General features: G+C 44.2%; 1 protein-coding gene across 3 annotated transcripts in view; it reads left to right on the top strand.

Annotated features, from left to right (window-relative positions):
• LOC117426731 (dynamin-binding protein-like) overlaps positions 1 to 18,360 on the top strand; it is a 44,600-nt gene that overhangs the window by 17,642 nt on the left and 8,598 nt on the right. Inside the window, exons 2-7 of one of the 3 annotated variants that reach the window (XM_034044645.2) lie at positions 3,351 to 3,508; positions 6,701 to 8,511; positions 15,271 to 15,445; positions 16,671 to 16,875; positions 17,328 to 17,905; positions 18,132 to 18,277. In XM_034044645.2, the coding sequence (XP_033900536.1) occupies positions 6,731 to 8,511; positions 15,271 to 15,445; positions 16,671 to 16,875; positions 17,328 to 17,905; positions 18,132 to 18,277 (2,885 nt within the window). In that variant the 5' untranslated portion in view covers positions 3,351 to 3,508; positions 6,701 to 6,730. The other 2 variants (XM_034044646.2, XM_034925285.2) reach the window with 2 other exon arrangements.

Below are 18,360 nucleotides of genomic sequence, written 5' to 3'. Positions count from 1 at the left end.
TCAATCTTATAAAGCACAGGCAGACTGAGTCCTCAAATCTCTGGTGTTCACAGTCATTCTCTCAGGTAGTCAGACAATTAAATAATGTGTACAAAAAGTAATTAAATATTGCATGCAGTTATTATAATTCCTAGTCTTTATTTCTCAGCTGCCTACAAGACATCTCCATTTACTTTCAGTGTCCTGCTGGGTGTCCTGAGCCTCAGTACAATTAGACTGCATTGTTAAATGGTGTTTAATTAGGAATTGTAGAAGAGGGGGTTAAAAATGAGACACAATCTGCACTTCAAAGTAAGATTAGCTTAATTTTGCTGGCAGCTTTATTTATGAAGGAGAATGTCAGTGTCTGTGTCTTCTGATTGTTTAAAGCTGAGGGAACACAAAGCCACTTTTTCAGGAAGTGGCTTGAAACGTGGTAAGCAATCCCATGCTATGGGTCTCATTCCCCTCAACATGGCAGATAAAGAATTAAATACCAGCAGCACTGATGGCTTTATTGATATTTCTACTGTTGTAATGGGAAAAAAACACTATTGAGCTGTTTAAAATATGAACCCACTCAGGATAGATCAGGATACATCCAAACTGTCTGTCTGATGGCTTTTTATTTTACTTTTTTTTAAATTTTAGAGTGACCAATTATTATTTTTATTTATTTTCCCTCAATTTGGAATGTCCAATTATGTTGTTTCTCCTCACCGCAGTGAGTCCCCACACAGCACAGATGTTCTGAGGGTGTGTGAGTGTCCTCCGGTCTCACATGCCTGAAGCCAGAATCGCTTTTACGCCGAGCAATCCAGAGCAGAGAACAGAGATCAGCCCTGCTTCTTATCCACTCTGAATGTGCTCGGTGTCTGGCCAGAAGGGTTCGCTGTTGTGCGATGAGGAGAAGCAATCCCTGCTGGTTTCCCATCACCCAGTGTCAGAGCCAATGTGATGCCCCCCTCAGGGTCCCCAGTAAAGTTCAGCCTCTTTGCACTGCCTGGACACAACTGACGCCTCCCAAGCTGTGTGACTCATCCTGCGCTCCCAGCGGCAGAGCTTTAACTGGATGAGTCACTCGGGGTCCCCCTATTTATTTCACTCTTTGACCATTTCATTGCTGAATCGAATGTGCTGTTATGTGCTGGTTTGTGCTTCATAGCTAGCATGTGTAACCTGGAGCTTCTTGATAATTGTAAATTATCTGACGGCTGGTCCTTCAGTAAATGGACCCGCCATTCAGGACTGCAGAGCCAGTCATTCAGTCAGCTGCAAACCCCGGTCAGGGTGGGGCCTGTTGCACATCACTCCTCCTGATTGCTCAGCGGCGTGCTGCAGCAGCCAGTGAGGCAACATTGGGATTGGTCACTGCAATTTAGGTAGAAAAACAGGGATGAATTTGATGTTAAAAAGAGGGGCGGCAGATGTAAAGGGGTTTATATGGGAGAATGATTGAACAAGAAAAGATCATAGAGAGCCTCTCACTATACTGCTTCTATGACACACAGACTGGTACCCATGCTTGTATATTCAGAGATTCAAGGGAAAAGTAGCTTTAATGTCAATTTCAAAAGTCACTGTTGGTTTTTTCAAATGTTTTAACTGAATGAAGTTAATATGTGGCAGGGGACTTGAGGCTTGCATTTCATTTCATTTTGATTTTTTGGCAGATCAGGTGTCAGTGTGTTTTACAGGTTTGAACCACTTAGCAAGCTTACTGTAATTATTCACAGTGACGTAATAAAGCAATCAATTGAAACGTCACTATGTCCTATGGTTTCATATCGCTCTCATATGAGGTCTAAGAAGAGCAGGTCTAATGGGAATTTATTTTCATTGATTTATTATTGGATAATAGCCATTACAGGGAAGTCTCATTTCCTGTCAGTTTAAGTTACATAAAGGAGTTAAGTATTCAATTCCATTATGCAATGCAGAGCCTTATTAGTGTAGTGCCATTGCAAGGTAATATTGTATTTAATTACCAATGTGAGGAAAACAATTCTCAGGCACAATATCTGTGCAGATTGCTGAATGGATGTTGCTCAGGAAGAATCGGCAAGTGCGTGCCAGAGTAGAGATGTGCTGGGAATAAGAGAGGCAGGGGTCCAGGGTGACTCCAAGGTTCTTAGTGGAGGAAGAGGGAGAGAGTGTGGTAGATTCCAGAGGAACAGAGATAGAGAGATCAGAGGAGGGGGAGGAGGAGGGAAAGAAAAGGAGGTCAGATTTAGAGAGGTTGAGTTTGAGGTGATGCGAGTGCATCCAGGAGGAAATAGCAGACAGACAGGTAGAGATACGGGAGGAGATGGTGGAGTCAGAGGTGGGGAAGGAGAGGAAAATCTGAGCATCATCAGCATAGAAATGGTATGAGAAACCATAGGATGCGATGAGGGATTCAAAGCAGGTCTGTACATAAAATAAACAAAGTTTACCAGTGTCTGTGTCAGTGCTTACAGAACCGCAGAATAAAGGGTGCGCATGTTAAACATGCTTAAACACCCATGCTCAGCACAGAAATAAGTATAAGTATGCCTCTCCACTATCAAGGGCACTTGAAAAACAAAATCCCTCTGCAGAAAAATAGAATTTCAAAAGAATTTGAGGATTTACAATGAGATTCCTTTTGTAGACGTTTTCATTAACAATTACACTTCAGAATAAGTTCCTGTTCATTTTAAATGTTGATTAAAAGGGTTATTAATATGAATCAGTGCTACTATTAAACAAACAAAAAGTGTATACTTTTAACACCGGTACATTATTTTTAAAACTTTGTCTGCCGTTATTCAATCATCTATAACTTTAAGCAGTCATAGCTGATATAAATTACTAAAGAGCAACATATAAATACATTTTCTTTTACTAGCTATCCAAGATTTCATGACCAAACCATTACTGCCCATCCTTATTATTAGAATAAAAACTACAGAGGCTTTAAGTACAAACCACGTCTCACCTCACGTTCAATACTAAATGAGATGCTAGTCAGTACATAAATGACATTGGAATTGCTCAAACTGAAGTTCAGTCGCACTCTTTCTATATCAATGCATAACCTTAATCTACAACACAGGCCATTCTAGAAGCACCTAGAGGACCATACCTGCTTAACACACCCCTAAGTGTATTTCAATCAACTTCAAGCGATTACATTTTTATATTAATAAAGCTATTCATTCTGTAGCTAAACCAAATGGTAAGTCTCAATGCTGGATACCAGTCTCAATGCTGGATACCAGTCTCAATGCTGGATACCAGTCTCAATGCTGGATACCAGTCTCAATACTGCATTGATTATTGCAATGGATAAAACTCCTGTTTCCTGTGGAAGGGTTTTGCATTGACATCTTTTCTGTTTGCTCTTTCAGCCTGGATCAGATCAGGATGCTCCAGACCATGTACCTGTGTGCGATACCAGAGATGACTCCAAAGCACATCAGCAAGTCAGGTGCTTGGCAGTGAGCCAGTAACCTGATACAAAACCAGAGAGACCCAAAGAACGAGCGCAGGACCGGATTACAATGGGGTGAGTAGAGCAAGCATGCAAAACCAGAGAGACCCAAAGAACGAGCGCAGGACCGGATTACAATGGGGTGAATACAGCAAGCATGCAAAACCAGAGAGACCCAAAGAACGAGCGCAGGACCGGATTACAATGGGGTGAGTAGAGCAAGCATGCAAAACCAGAGAGACCCAAAGAACGAGCGCAGGACCGGATTACAATGGGGTGAGTAGAGCAAGCATGCAAAACCAGAGAGACCCAAAGAACGAGCGCAGGACCGGATTACAATGGGGTGAGTAGAGCAAGCATGCAAAACCAGAGAGACCCAAAGAACGAGCGCAGGACCGGATTACAATGGGGTGAGTAGAGCAAGCATGCAAAACCAGAGAGACCCAAAGAACGAGCGCAGGACCGGATTACAATGGGGTGAGTAGAGCAAGCATGCAAAACCAGAGACCCAAAGAACGAGCGCAGGACCGGATTACAATGGGGTGAGTACAGCAAGCATGCAAAACCAGAGAGACCCAAAGAACGAGCGCAGGACCGGATTACAATGGGGTGAGTACAGCAAGCATGCAAAACCAGAGAGACCCAAAGAACGAGCGCAGGACCGGATTACAATGGGGTGAGTACAGCAAGCATGCAAAACCAGAGAGACCCAAAGAACGAGCGCAGGACCGGATTACAATGGGGTGAGTACAGCAAGCATGCAAAACCAGAGACCCAAAGAACGAGCGCAGGACCGGATTACAATGGGGTGAGTACAGCAAGCATCGAATAACAACAATTCAATTATTTAGTCCAGATCCCTCTTAAGGGAATGCTTTGTCATGCTGTGATGACTGTACAAGCTTCTTAGGGATGCACGCTACAAATGACATATTATTGTAAATGTTTGATTAAACACACGACGGGCTGTCCAGCTTTATGACATCACAGATCCCATGCCACTGTCTTCAAGAACACTGATACCCCCCCCCACCCCACCCCCACCCCCCTGTGCTCTGGCATCGCTACATTTCCCTTGGGCTTGGCTATATCAGAATCATGAAAACTCTTCCCAAGCTTCAGAAATGGAGACAGGAAATCAATAGAAATTAGATCCTTTTTAGATGCACTGGTGTATGTTAGGATGAGTGGATTTAAAGTACCTTGAATAAATGTTATTCACTATGATTATCTTAAATTCTTAAATATTGAAAAGTACCATAAGGTGTTTTTAACCTCAGCCTCAGAAACCTGAGAGACAGGTGGTCTGTTTTATCTAAGTACAAAGTACTAAGTACACATTTCTGTTGTTTTTATATTGTTATAATATTGTTTTATTCCTCTCAGGCTTGTCTAACTATTAAATCACAGTTCATGGTTGCAAGGAATCACACAAGACTCTGCCAGGGAAGGCAGTTGATTTCCCAGCAGTCTTTATTTATTTAGCAGACGCCTTTATCCAAGGCGACTTACAGAGACTAGGGTGTGTGAACTATGCATCAGCTGCAGAGTCACTTACAAGTACATCTCACCCGAAAGACGAAGCACAAGGAGGTTAAGTGGCTTGCTCAGGGGCAGACAATGAGTCAGTGGCTGAGGTGGGATTTGAACCAGGGACCTCCTGGTTACAAGCCCCTTTCTTTAAACACTGGACCACACAGCCTCCTATCGCGTAGCCCCCTTGATTCACCATGATTTCTTGCAACCAGGAAATCAAGGGGCATGATGAAATAACCACACAAATTCAGATGCATCATTTCCAAGTGTAGTTCTAAATGAAGAATGTATGACCAGCGTAGTGAATAGCACTGAGTTCAAAGTCATGTTCAGTCAAATATAATATGCAATCAGTTATCTAGCAGTTACATCGCCGGAATTAATTATTCAACTACGTGGGACAAAAAAAAAAGTAGTCATGCAAAATACAAGTGGAATGCAATTCACAATCAAATAAATCTGATCTCTACAAGTGTAAAGATTATATTAATATATCATATAGTGATAACATTTTCATTCAGCAATAACTTAACTAGTGCTATTCAACCTTAATATCCCAGAGATGATTAACTGCACTAAGACAGCAGAGCTGGAGCCAGCCGATTTATACCAATTACAAGAGTGAATAAGTCAAATGTGCTCTGTTGTGTTTTAATGTGCCAGTCACCCCTGATTCATCCAGTGAATGCCAGAGGCTTTACTTGCCATCTGTAAAATTGCGCTCTCTTTGTCTCGGAAACTTCCTGATCTACAAAATATGTGGTGTTCATTTTTTGTGACAATTTGAAACACACAGGGCTGGATTCTCAAAGCGATTTACGTCATTAGCGCTGTAGCAGGGCAGCAGCAGGAAAGAGACACAGAGACTTACGAATTGCAGTGAAAAGCGCAAAGGGAGCCCTGGGTTCTCCTGTTATAGGATGGGTCTGCTCCCAGTTATCACCAATTATTCAATTTAAGAGCAGCCACATTCTCCCATGTTTTTGGCAGGGACGGGGTTAATTAACTCCGTCCCTGCCAACCACCTCCAAAACGCACACACACACCCCCACTATTTACAGGCAGGGCTCTTGCTCTGCCACAAGCGCATTTTATTTTCTGAAATATTTTTTTTTTTGCATTTCTAAAATTAATAATCCACAATTTTATACAAATCATAAGCCATTGAGTGAAAGGTCTGAGTTGTTCATTTCTGGATCGGTAACTTTGCTGGTGTGTGTTTCTACAATCTGAAACGGTCATGCTCATGGCAGTTTGAGTAATGGGGTTTAAGAACCCAGCCCTTAACAGGGAACAGGTTTTTAGATTTGTGTTTGGGGTCACCGGGGTTAAATGTTTTTGTGCATTGAATAGCTTTAATCGATTCAGAAGTGCTTGCTACAGTATATATCTTTATACCTGATTTCATTTGTGGATTATACTGGGGCTTTGAACAATAGATAAGAAGAGACGGGTTTGTTGTCTTCAAATTGATTGAAACAGGATACCTAGAATCAGATTGTGCTCCTTATGAAATGTAAGATTTATCTTTACACTGCATTGATCTTTTCATTTTCTTACTCTTTACTTTGCCTTCTAAACTGTGTAACATGTTCAAACTTTTAATAACATATCCCTATTGTGCTGCTGTCGATAATAGTAATAATAGTAATAATAACTCCCTTTGTTTAAGAATGTATGATGTAACAGATGCATCCCGTTCATTTGTGTTTGTATTTTCCATCTTCACAGGGCATTTGTCCTCTGGGTTTTCTTGGAAGTATGGAGTCGAGGACTTCAGGAGCCTCAATGCCAGATGTGAAAGCCACACCATGTGACTGCTCAGCGGCAGGATCTCCTGCTGGCTGCAGCATTGACTCTGAGAGATCTCTGAGCAACCTGCCGACGTCCTTGTCTGTCCTTGGAGATCCCTTGTCAGCCTTCTCCAGTCCAGCTGCTGTGCCGTACAGCAGCCTGCACGGAGAGCTGGGGCAGTGCCAGGTCATGCCACACTGCCACGGCCTGGGTCCGAGGTGCTGTTCCACGAGCAGCCTGCACGGAGAGCAGGGGCAGTGCCAGGTCATGCCACGCTGCCACAGCCTGGGTCCGAGGTGCTGTTCCACAAGCAGCGTGCATCCTCTAAAGCACGTTGACCCACGGCTGCTCCCTGGAGAGGAGTGTGCTGCGAAGTGGGCCAGCCTGTGTGTGAACAACACCAGGAGCAGGTTGTATCGGAGCATGGAGAACATTCACTGGACCGCCGTGTCAGACTCCAGTCTGTACAGTTTCAGCCCTCCATTCAAAAGCGTGGACAGCGAGTTTATCTTTCATTGCACAGCCACCAGTCACTGGTACGACTCCTTCTCTTCCGAGGGACTTCTGGGGCCCGCTTTGGACAACACCCCCTTGTACTCCCGGAGAGTGCCTGTGCGAAGAGACCTTCCTCTGTTTACCAGGGCACCACAGTGGCTCTTTCCTGCGCTCAACGAGAAGATCATGAATGGAGATGCCATAAGAGGGTTAAAGGAGAAGCTAAGACTTCAAAGCGTCAAGGTCTCAGAGCCTAAGAAACCGATACGCCCCCCCCAAGCCTCCTTGGGTGAGCCAGTTGCTAAGGATTCTATTGAGAATGGGACTCCCAGGAAGTGCAGCAGCGGTTGTTCAGTAGACTGCTGCGAGGGGCCTGAGGAGCGCTCCGCTCCGAGTCAGTGCAGCGCTGCAGTGAACAGGCAGACATCCTCGTTTGCCCGCAGGATAACCAGCCCCGAGGAGATCAAGCAGGAGGTTAGGAGAAGACTGCAGCTCAGGAGGCAGAGCAGCACCCCAAACCTGAACCTCCACTCAGTGGAGCAATGTGGAGAAGTAGTGAAATCCCGAACGTCCGAGTCCATTACGCAGCACAGCAGCAAAGCAGAATGCAGGGAGCTGTCGCTGACGGCTGCGGGCAGGAAGAGGTACTCAAAGGGACGGCTGCACATCCCTACTTTTGAGGAGTTCAAGAGCATGCGAAAAAGAGAGACCGGTCAAGCCTCAGCCGTCGAGGGGACGGCTCAGAGACCAAGCGAGGGAGGCTCCTGGGCAGAGGAAGGGGCTGCTGGTAAACCAGTCACAGAGCAGACGAGTGAGGGGGGCTGCCAGACAGCTCCACAGAAAAACCTGAACAACGTGTCTCCTGCAGACCCGGGATGCTGCTCAGAGAGGGTGGAATTTGAAAGCAGGTCATGTGACAGCAGGGGTCCTGCGGAACAGCTCAGTTGTCAAGAGGACAGTGCAGCCCCTGACAGCACCTGTCAATCAGAGAGTCTAGTCAGCCCAATATGCACAAGTCCGATACCGAGGTCTCCGTTACCCCATGGGGGAGGGAATGGGGTAAACCAACATCAAAGCAAAAAGAAATTTAGCAAAGACTTCTCCTCTCCGGATGAACCTCAGGCAGCCGAGACCCAGTCCACCTGCTGCCCGTCGCTGCTGCTCGAGGCGACCGATCTGTCCAGCTACGGGGTTAAAATCTGCAAAATGAAAGAGGGGTTCATTGGCTCAGCTTTCGATCTGATCAAGAAAAGGTAAGTCAAGCAAACTGCAATAAATAAGTAATAACCAAGAAAAAGCTTTCTGTATTGGAGTGCGATCTAACAAAACTGGAATAGTTACAATCAGGTTACTGTAACTATAAACTGATTGCAACTATTCCAGTTAATGCAATTAAACTTTAGGTGAAAAACATTGCTCACACTCTCAGCTGACCACCATTAAATGCAAAACATTTCAGCGTGATGTTTATAACACAGCTGAGAGACCCACCCCTATTTGGGTAGAGTGCCTAATTGTAATCTCCATCCCCTCAAATAAGTAACCAATTTAGATAACAGAAAAACCTTTTGATGTAATCCCATTCAATACAGAGGTACTCTAGATGTGGCCATACATACTGTATACCAAGTTGATTCAATGAACCTGGAATTACAGAGTTCTACAGCCAAAGCATACCAGTTGTATCAGATTTATACAGTTCAAACCCTGCAGGAACCCTCCTGCTTTATTGTATTTGCTCTCTCTGTTCATTCAGGTTCAATAGTTATGAACTGGCACTAGTGTGCTCACTATCATTATTATTCATGAGAGCTGACCATTGAACTTCAACAGTGACTGCTTATTCAGTTTACATCCGCCTGAGACAAGATGAGGAAATGCTCAAGCCACATTGCTGCGTGGACAGTAGCTTTCCTCAGCCAGGCACTCGAATCATTCTGACACAGCGCTGCGTGGACAGTAGCTTTCCTCAGCCAGGCACTCGAATCATTCTGACACAGCGCTGCGTGGACAGTAGCTTTCCTCAGCCAGGCACTCGAATCATTCTGACACAGCGCTGCGTGGACAGTAGCTTTCCTCAGCCAGGCACTCGAATCATTCTGACACAGCGCTGCGTGGACAGTAGCTTTCCTCAGCCAGGCACTCGAATCATTCTGACACAGCGCTGCGTGGACAGTAGCTTTCCTCAGCCAGGCACTCGAATCATTCTGACACAGCGCTGCGTGGACAGTAGCTTTCTTAACCTTTTCTGACAATCTGAGCCACAGTTAAAGTCCATGAACCATAAGCCAATGCTTACCTGCTGCTAGACCCAGCGTTATATTCAGCTTTACTGTGGGTTCCACAGCCCCCAATGCAGCACAAACATGGGACTACCTTACCCAAGGTAACATTAGGCAGTGTGAAACCACACCTATAATTTAGCTTTACATCTACACTTCTGCCTTTATTTCCCAGTGGGTGTGAATTCCTCCAATCACAAACATTAATAATAACACCGTGTAACAATTTTTTTTTTTTTTTTGTTCCTGGGTAGTAAGTGTTATTTCCTAATTGCTTATGCCTCAAAAGTATAGAAAATGGCTATTATTCCCCACAAACTTTGTTTTTGTGACCAGGACAGTGATATTTTGAAATGTACCTATTTCCAATGAGAAAACGGGCGAATTTGTGTCTTTTCATTCACATAAAGTCAGAAAAAAAACAACATATGAATCCAAATTAACATGTATTTATACTAAAGTAATGCAAAAATGACTACAAAAGATTTAGAAGTGAGTAGTTTTTCGAGATTTACGATTATACTGTAAATCACTTTCACGAATCAGCCCCCAAATGTAGTCTCCCATCATGTTCTTGTTATACTGTCCTTGGTAGCGGCGTTCAAAGTCCAGCATATCCTGGTGGAAGCGCTTGCCTTGCTCCTCCGAGTACGCTCTGGTATTGAACGTAACTGTTGTATTTAATAACAAGAACACGTTTGATGAACTCTGTCGCAGCTCTCAACTCACTATTACTGGTGGTGCACGCACTAAACACGCCACGCAGCTGCTGAATGCAAACATACCCCCGTATGCAACAGCACAATCACATCACACTTTTCATGGAGTAAAGTTATGCAGTAATCCTGTAATATATATAGTAACGGCAAACTGTTAGACTTTTTTGCGTTGTTGCTTTGTCTGAGACGTGTTCTAGAGATCATACTGAGAGAAAAAAATTAATTGGTGCACAGAAATAATTTTTTTTTGTAACTTTACAACTGTCAGATGTGCAAGACGTTGTTGAACAGTATGCTTTAGTAAATCACATTTTACGTTATTGTAATGTGCCAATATAAGTTTAACCATTTGGGAACTGCTATGTTTTATTAAAATCATTTTAAAACTATTTCGTAGCCTGTTTGATGTGTTACACACACGGTGCATTTAACTCAACGTGGGTTTCATTTTGCAGGGAGATTGAGTTCACTCATCACAGTATTTCTTTCCTCACAGCTCTCAGATAGGGTTGTCAACAGGCTCCAGTCTAGCAGGTCAGGTTTTTTTTAACTCACCTCTCTAAACTCAATGTATTCGACATGTAAAGTGAATGTGAATTGCTTGAGCAGTTTAGTAAATGTATGTAATTGTTTAATTGTGTTGGCGATTCTATCCGGAGAGCCTCGTAACAACGAGTATTGCTTGAATTTTTTTTATACAGTAAACAATATCTATCAAAATAGTGCAGCACCATTATTATAGACAACTGTGCACTCACCTGCACTCTTTCATTTAACCTTGTGGCAGCAGGTAAAGTTTCTATTTGTTTAATATGTCTTGCTTCACACAGTCCCGCCCAGTCAGAGACTCAGAAGACCAATGAGCTGCTATATAGGTCTGATTGATGGAAACGATCCTCGCAGGCAGGTGTGTGCTTTTGGTAACAACTAAGTAAAACAATTCAATTAATTTAGTGACAGTTTGCACAATTCACACTCACTTTACATGTCGAATATATTGCAGTTTAGAGAGGTGAGTTACAAAACCTGACCTGCCTTAAAGTGTCCCGAGATTCTGGAGCCTGTTGGCAACCCTACTCTCAGATCGGGTGACACAGGTTGAAACGTCATTAAAGAAAATAGTGGGTTATGGCAAAGATGCAGCTCTCCTTTCTTGTAAAGGTAAAGTAAACAGTTCTGTATTTTGACATTTCTATTCATGTCAAGAGCAGAATAAAACAGAAAGGGGAGTCAATAAAAATGTGCTGGACCCCCTTGCAAACGAGATGCAATGCAATGCTTTGAGCACTGTTTCACATAACCCTGCTGCTCGTGTGAATAATCAAAAGCACTCTAAAATGCTAAACTCCGCTCAGATACATGCACCTTTGATCGTGCTTCATCTTACGTACCTTTCCAAAGCAGCACAATGGCTGAGCCTGCATCTTTAACACTTTAAATCCAGCCCTGGGGGTGTATGCAGTATATATTGCACGGTTTTATCTGAGATCTCTTATTACATTGAGGCTTCAGGTTATTATTAACTGCAAGGGTACCTTTCTGAAATCCCCCTTTTTATTATAGTCATCGTAACACACATCCATGCATTTTAAATGTGCTTTAAGAAAACAGAAAAGTTTATTAAATGTAGGTATTTTGCAGAAACAAACCTCACACAGTCAGTGCATTATTATACTGCTGTAAGCTTTACTTTGTTTTTCACACCAGAAGCATATTTAGCCTTTTTTACAGCTTTTATCAGATCTTTTCCATTTCTTTTTACATTGGATCTTCTCTTTCATTGTGGCACAGCCTGACTGTGAAAAAGTGCGCATATCGTGGTATGGGGCATGTTATTAGGGTTAGGGTATATCGTGGTATGGGGTGTGTTATTAGGGTTAGGGTATATCGTGGTATGGGGTGTGTTATTAGGGTTAGGGTATATCGTGGTATGGGGTGTGTTATTAGGGTTAGGGTATATCGTGGTATGGGGTGTGTTATTAGGGTTAGGGTATATCGTGGTATGGGGTGTGTTATTAGGGTTAGGGCATATCGTGGTATGGGGTGTGTTATTAGGGTTAGGGTATATCGTGGTATGGGGTGTGTTATTAGGGTTAGGGTATATCGTGGTATGGGGTGTGTTATTAGGGTTAGGGTATATCGTGGTATGGGGTGTGTTATTAGGGTTAGGGTATATCGTGGTATGGGGTGTGTTATTAGGGTTAGGGTATATCGTGGTATGGGGTGTGTTATTAGGGTTAGGGTATATCGTGGTATGGGGTGTGTTATTAGGGTTAGGGTATATCGTGGTATGGGGTGTGTTATTAGGGTTAGGGTATATCGTGGTATGGGGTGTGTTATTAGGGTTAGGGTATATCGTGGTATGGGGTGTGTTATTAGGGTTAGGGTATATCGTGGTATGGGGTGTGTTATTAGGGTTAGGCTATATTGTGGTATGAGGCCCATCTGATCTTTCTAAAACGTGAAACCTGTGAAGCACTGACTGTAATCAGGTTGTGCAGTTTGATGCTAATCAGTTCTGCTGTGTTTAATTGAGTGAGATAATGAACGTCACATCATCAAGCCTGCGTTCCACAAGGTACGCAATGTAGCTGCTTCGCTTGTATTGCAGGAGAAATCCATCAGTGTGTATCACATTTATTTCAAGGGACAATTGCAGGACCATCTGCTCTTTGTTAGATTTAGCAGAAAAGGAAGCGATTCCAGGATTCCTTGTGATAATCCACGTGTACGACAGCGTTCAAAGCAGTCTTAAAATGTGTATGTGATTAAAATCGGCCCTGGAAACGATGCTATTTCTCTGTGTTGGCGTGACACTGTAAACGATGCTATTTCTCTGTGTTGGCGTGACACTGTAAACGATGCTATTTCTCTGTGTTGGTGTGACACTGTAAACGATGCTATTTCTCTGTGTTGGCGTGACACTGTAAACGATGCTATTCCTCTGTGTTGGCGTGACACTGTAAACGATGCTATTTCTCTGTGTTGGCGTGACACTGTAAACGATGCTATTTCTCTGTGTTGGCGTGACACTGTAAACGATGCTATTCCTCTGTGTTGGCGTGACACTGTAAACGATGCTATTTCTCTGTGTTGGCGTGACACTGTAAACGATGCTATTTCTCTGTGTTGGCGTGACACTGTAAACGATGCTATTTCTCTGTGTTGGCGTGACACTGTAAACGATGCTATTTCTCTGTGTTGGTGTCACACTGTAAACGATGCTATTTCTCTGTGTTGGCGTGACACTGTAAACGATGCTATTTCTCTGTGTTGGTGTGACACTGTAAACGATGCTATTTCTCTGTGTTGGCGTGACACTGTAAACGATGCTATTTCTCTGTGTTGGCGTGACACTGTAAACGATGCTATTTCTCTATGTTGGCGTGACACTGTAAACGATGCTATTCCTCTGTGTTGGCGTGACACTGTAAACGATGCTATTTCTCTGTGTTGGTGTGACACTGTAAACGATGCTATTTCTCTGTGTTGGCGTGACACTGTAAACGATGCTATTTCTCTGTGTTGGCGTGACACTGTAAACGATGCTATTTCTCTGTGTTGGCGTGACACTGTAAACGATGCTATTTCTCTGTGTTGGCGTGACACTGTAAACGATGCTATTCCTCTGTGTTGGCGTGACACTGTAAACGATGCTATTTCTCTGTGTTGGCGTGACACTGTAAACGATGCTATTTCTCTGTGTTGGCGTGACACTGTAAACGATGCTATTTCTCTGTGTTGGCGTGACACTGTAAACGATGCTATTTCTCTGTGTTGGCGTGACACTGTAAACGATGCTATTTCTCTGTGTTGGCGTGACACTGTAAACGATGCTATTTCTCTATGTTGGCGTGACACTGTAAACGATGCTATTCCTCTGTGTTGGCGTGACACTGTAAACGATGCTATTTCTCTGTGTTGGCGTGACACTGTAAACGATGCTATTTCTCTGTGTTGGCGTGACACTGTAAACGATGCTATTTCTCTGTGTTGGTGTGACACTGTAAACGATGCTATTCCTCTGTGTTGGCGTGACACTGTAAACGATGCTATTCCTCTGTGTTGGCGTGACACTGTAAACGATGCTATTTCTCTGTGTTGGCATCACACTGTAAACGATGCTATTTCTCTGTGTTGGTGTGACACTGTAAACGATGCTATTTCTCTGTGTTGGTGTGACACTGTAAACGATGCTATTTCTCTGTGTTGGCGTGACACTGTAAACGATGCTATTTCTCTGTGTTGGCGTGACACTGTAAACGATGCTATTCCTCTGTGTTGGCGTGACACTGTAAACGATGCTATTCCTCTGTGTTGGCGTGACACTGTAAACGATGCTATTTCTCTGTGTTGGCGTGACACTGTAAACGATGCTATTTCTCTGTGTTGGCGTGACACTGTAAACGATGCTATTTCTCTCTTTCATGTGTCAAGTGGTTAAGAAGCCCTTGTCCAGAATATTTCCTGGTCAGATGGGTACAGATAGTGTACAGCTTTGTTGTTTTGGGGAAGTAGTCCATTAACATCTCTAATACCTGGAATAGTAATAACACATTTATGCATCAGAGGATTTCTTCTATGTGAAATACAACAATGTGGTTGTGATCATGTTTTTTTGTCCTGTATGTGTCCCTGTGGACAGTGAAATACTCTTACTCTGCAGGAACAGATGCATTTCTGAGCTCTTTCGTGAATTAGTATTGATACAAATGCAACTTGCAACCTATGAATCATTAATGTGTCTTAGTTGAATGGCTTGAGATGATCAAAGCTGCGGAAAACACAATTAATTGCATCCCATTGCGTGAATCCACTTTGAAATGAGTTTCAGCCTGGTTGAGCATATCTCTCCCTGTCCCTGTCTGTCTGTCTGTCTGCTTATCTACCTGGGTTGCTGTTTGTCTCTGATTGAGGATGACCTTTCCTCATACCTAATTGTAATGTGATATTGTAATGTCTTGTTGGTAGAGTGATAATAATTCAGGGCCTGCTATCTCATTGTCCCCAGCTGCAGTGCAGAAACCGCTACTGAGGCTCTGGTCACGGCCTCACATGACGTTGACAAAGCTGACATCACTGCTCAAGGAGAAAGCAATCAATCCAGAGCGGTTTCCATGACAACGATGGCCTGCAGCACAGAGGCAAATATCCAGCCTTCTGGAGCACAACCTGCAGAACCATGTGTAAGAATGCTTTAACATTATCAACTACCCGGGGAGACACTGCCCAGCCATGGAGCTTTAACATTATCAACCTTTACCTGGGGAGACACTGCCCAGCCATAGAGCTTTAACATTATCAACCTTTATCTGGGGAGACACTGCCTAGCCAGAGAGCTTTAACATTATCAACTACCTGGGGAGACACTGCCCAGTCAGAGAGCTTTAACATTATCAACCTTTACCTGGGGAGACACTGCCCAAACAGAGAGCTTTAACATTATCAACCTTTACCTGGGGAGACACTGCCCAGCCATAGAGCTTTAACATTATCAACCTTTATCTGGGGAGACACTGCCCAGCCAGAGAGCTTTAACATTATCAACCTTTACCTGGGGAGACACTGCCCAGCCATAGAGCTTTAACATTATCAACCTTTATCTGGGGAGACACTGCCCAGCCAGAGAGCTTTAACATTATCAACTACCTGGGTAGACACTGCCCAGTCAGAGAGCTTTAACATTATCAACCTTTACCTGGGGAGACACTGCCCGGTCAGAGAGCTTTAACATTATCAACCTTTACCTGGGGAGACACTGCCCAGCCAGAGAGCTTTAACATTATCAACCTTTACCTGGGGAGACACTGCCCAGCCAGTTTAAAAATTGAACAGCAAAATGATCTGGTAATGCTAGGGAAGTGGCACTCGGCTCTGTGGCAATGTGTTGTATTGTGCAATGCGTGATCAGAATACATGATGAGAGGTGACAGACCATAGAGGTGACAGACCATAGAGAGCGTCATCTTAAAGAAATCTCTCCTTTTCTTTTTCATTTCTAAAGCACTGTAGACTGAGACTCTCTGTAACTCTGCATGCATGTGCAGTCTGATTTCAATCTAAGACATGTCATCACATCTGTAAAATCCGTACAACAACGTAATGACTAAGCTTACTGCCACCGATAAAACAAAGGCATGCTTGTCCTCTCCTTATCCAAAATGATTTCTGTTTTGCTGCCAGTATGGGTTAACACCTGGATCTGCCTGCCAGGCACTGAAACAGGTTTCCAAACATTGTGTCGACAGTGTTGCAAAGAGTAGGTATTGATCTAAAGAGTCATACACACACACATACATACGTACAGACAGACAGACATATATACACCTACAGAAAAACAAAATAGAAATCTTTACCCTGCAGAACTGCTCCCTTTTCAAGGTGTCCCCTCCACTGTACTTGTCCTTTCAGCACCCCAGCCCTGCTTGCCGGAGGTCCAGTTCAGACGCTGCCTCTGACGCCCCCGAGTCCGTGAAGGCTCAGAGAGAGTGCCGGCTGCGGCCCCACTTCAGCGACCCCATGCCTGCCGACGCTGCCAAGAGGAAGCAGCTGGAGATGAAGATCGCCGCAGCAGCCCGGCTTCACAGCCAGCGAAGGCACCAGGAGAGAGAGGCTGGTACGAGCTGAAAGCACAGCGCAACACAGTGGAACAGACAAAGGCAGAGTGTGCAATAGTCTGGGGCCTCTCTATGCAGTGTATGATAGTTTCGTGATGTGGACGAATACACACCAAACTCACTGTAGTTGTGACTTGAGCCGCATTCTTTTCTAGACCAATGTTTGAAATGGGGGAAAAAAAGTGCCAGTACACACTACTCTGCATTCTATATGCCACTCTGCATTCTACATGCCACTCTGCATTCTATATGCCACTCTGCATTCTACATGCCACTCTGCATTCTATCTTCAATTAACATGCAGCAATTGTATTAAAATTTTAGAGGCTGTGGTCTCACTATGCAGCACAGTAGATGCTGATTGTCTGTATTGCTTTAACCATTGCCTGCTTGCAAAAGTAGAAACCCTTTTAATTCAAGTGCAGAAAAAGTGCACCTGTTTTCTCCCCAGGTTCAGTTGTGGCCAAAAAGAACAGCCTTCACAGCTGCGGGTCGGAGCGCAAGACAGGGCAGGACGGGGGCAGCCCAAACACCTCCCATCGAGCCAAGCAGCGCTGGAGCAGCCTGAGCAGCGACAGCGGGGTCGTGGGGCTGACCGATGACAAGGAGGAGGAGGAAGAGGAGGAGCCGCGGAGCGAGGTGGAGCGAGCAGACAGCGGCATCGGGACAGCCATGGCCAAGAACTGGAGGAAGAGGCAGACAGACATCAAGGCCTGGGAGTCTCACAGACCGTGCTCGGACTGCGGGGAGCGGGACTCGGTGTCGGAGCCCGGGGCAGGCAGGAGGGACAGTCTTTGTGATAAATGTGCGAAGCTGAGGATCGAGCGCAAGGAGGCCATCCTGGAGTTCATGAACACCGAGTGCAGCTATGGGGAGGATCTGAGGATCATCAGGGAGGAGTTTTACTTCCCCATGCAGACGGCTGGACTCCTGACCTCCGAGCAGCTGTCTGTGGTGTTCAGCAATGTCCAGGAACTCCTAGAAGTGAATGAGAAGTTCACTGAGCTTCTGCAAGACGGTATCGATCAGGTGAGCTGGCAACACCATACTCTGGATTTTATACTGTCAATAAACCAAAGATAGAATACAAGCCAAGACAAAGAATGATGTTTTCTACTGTATAAAACAAATCTCAGATGGTGGTGTGATCCACAGGGTGGTCCAGTTACATTATTTGTTTTTCTCTGGAGTGCCGTGACTCGCTCTCTTCAGTCCTTACAGTGTCTGTCACTGTTTGTTTGTTTGTTTTTTGCAGGGAGATGAAGATCTTCTGAATGTGTGCATTGGCGAGATATTTTTAGAGTTTGTCAACATGCTTCCAGCATTTCAGACCTACTGCCTCCAGCAATCCACTTCAATCAACATGCTCAACACCCTGGAGAAAGAGAAAGAGCTGCTCAGGTGTGGAGAACTAAACCACATTGTGAAGGTGTAACAAAGTCAGGCTTCAATCACAGTGCCTATACAGAATAGACTGTGCTTAG

Source organism: Acipenser ruthenus, chromosome 11, assembly GCF_902713425.1.
Source record: "Acipenser ruthenus chromosome 11, fAciRut3.2 maternal haplotype, whole genome shotgun sequence".
Taxonomy (NCBI): Eukaryota; Metazoa; Chordata; class Actinopteri; order Acipenseriformes; family Acipenseridae; genus Acipenser; species Acipenser ruthenus.
This window is presented reverse-complemented; position numbering and strand designations above follow the sequence as displayed.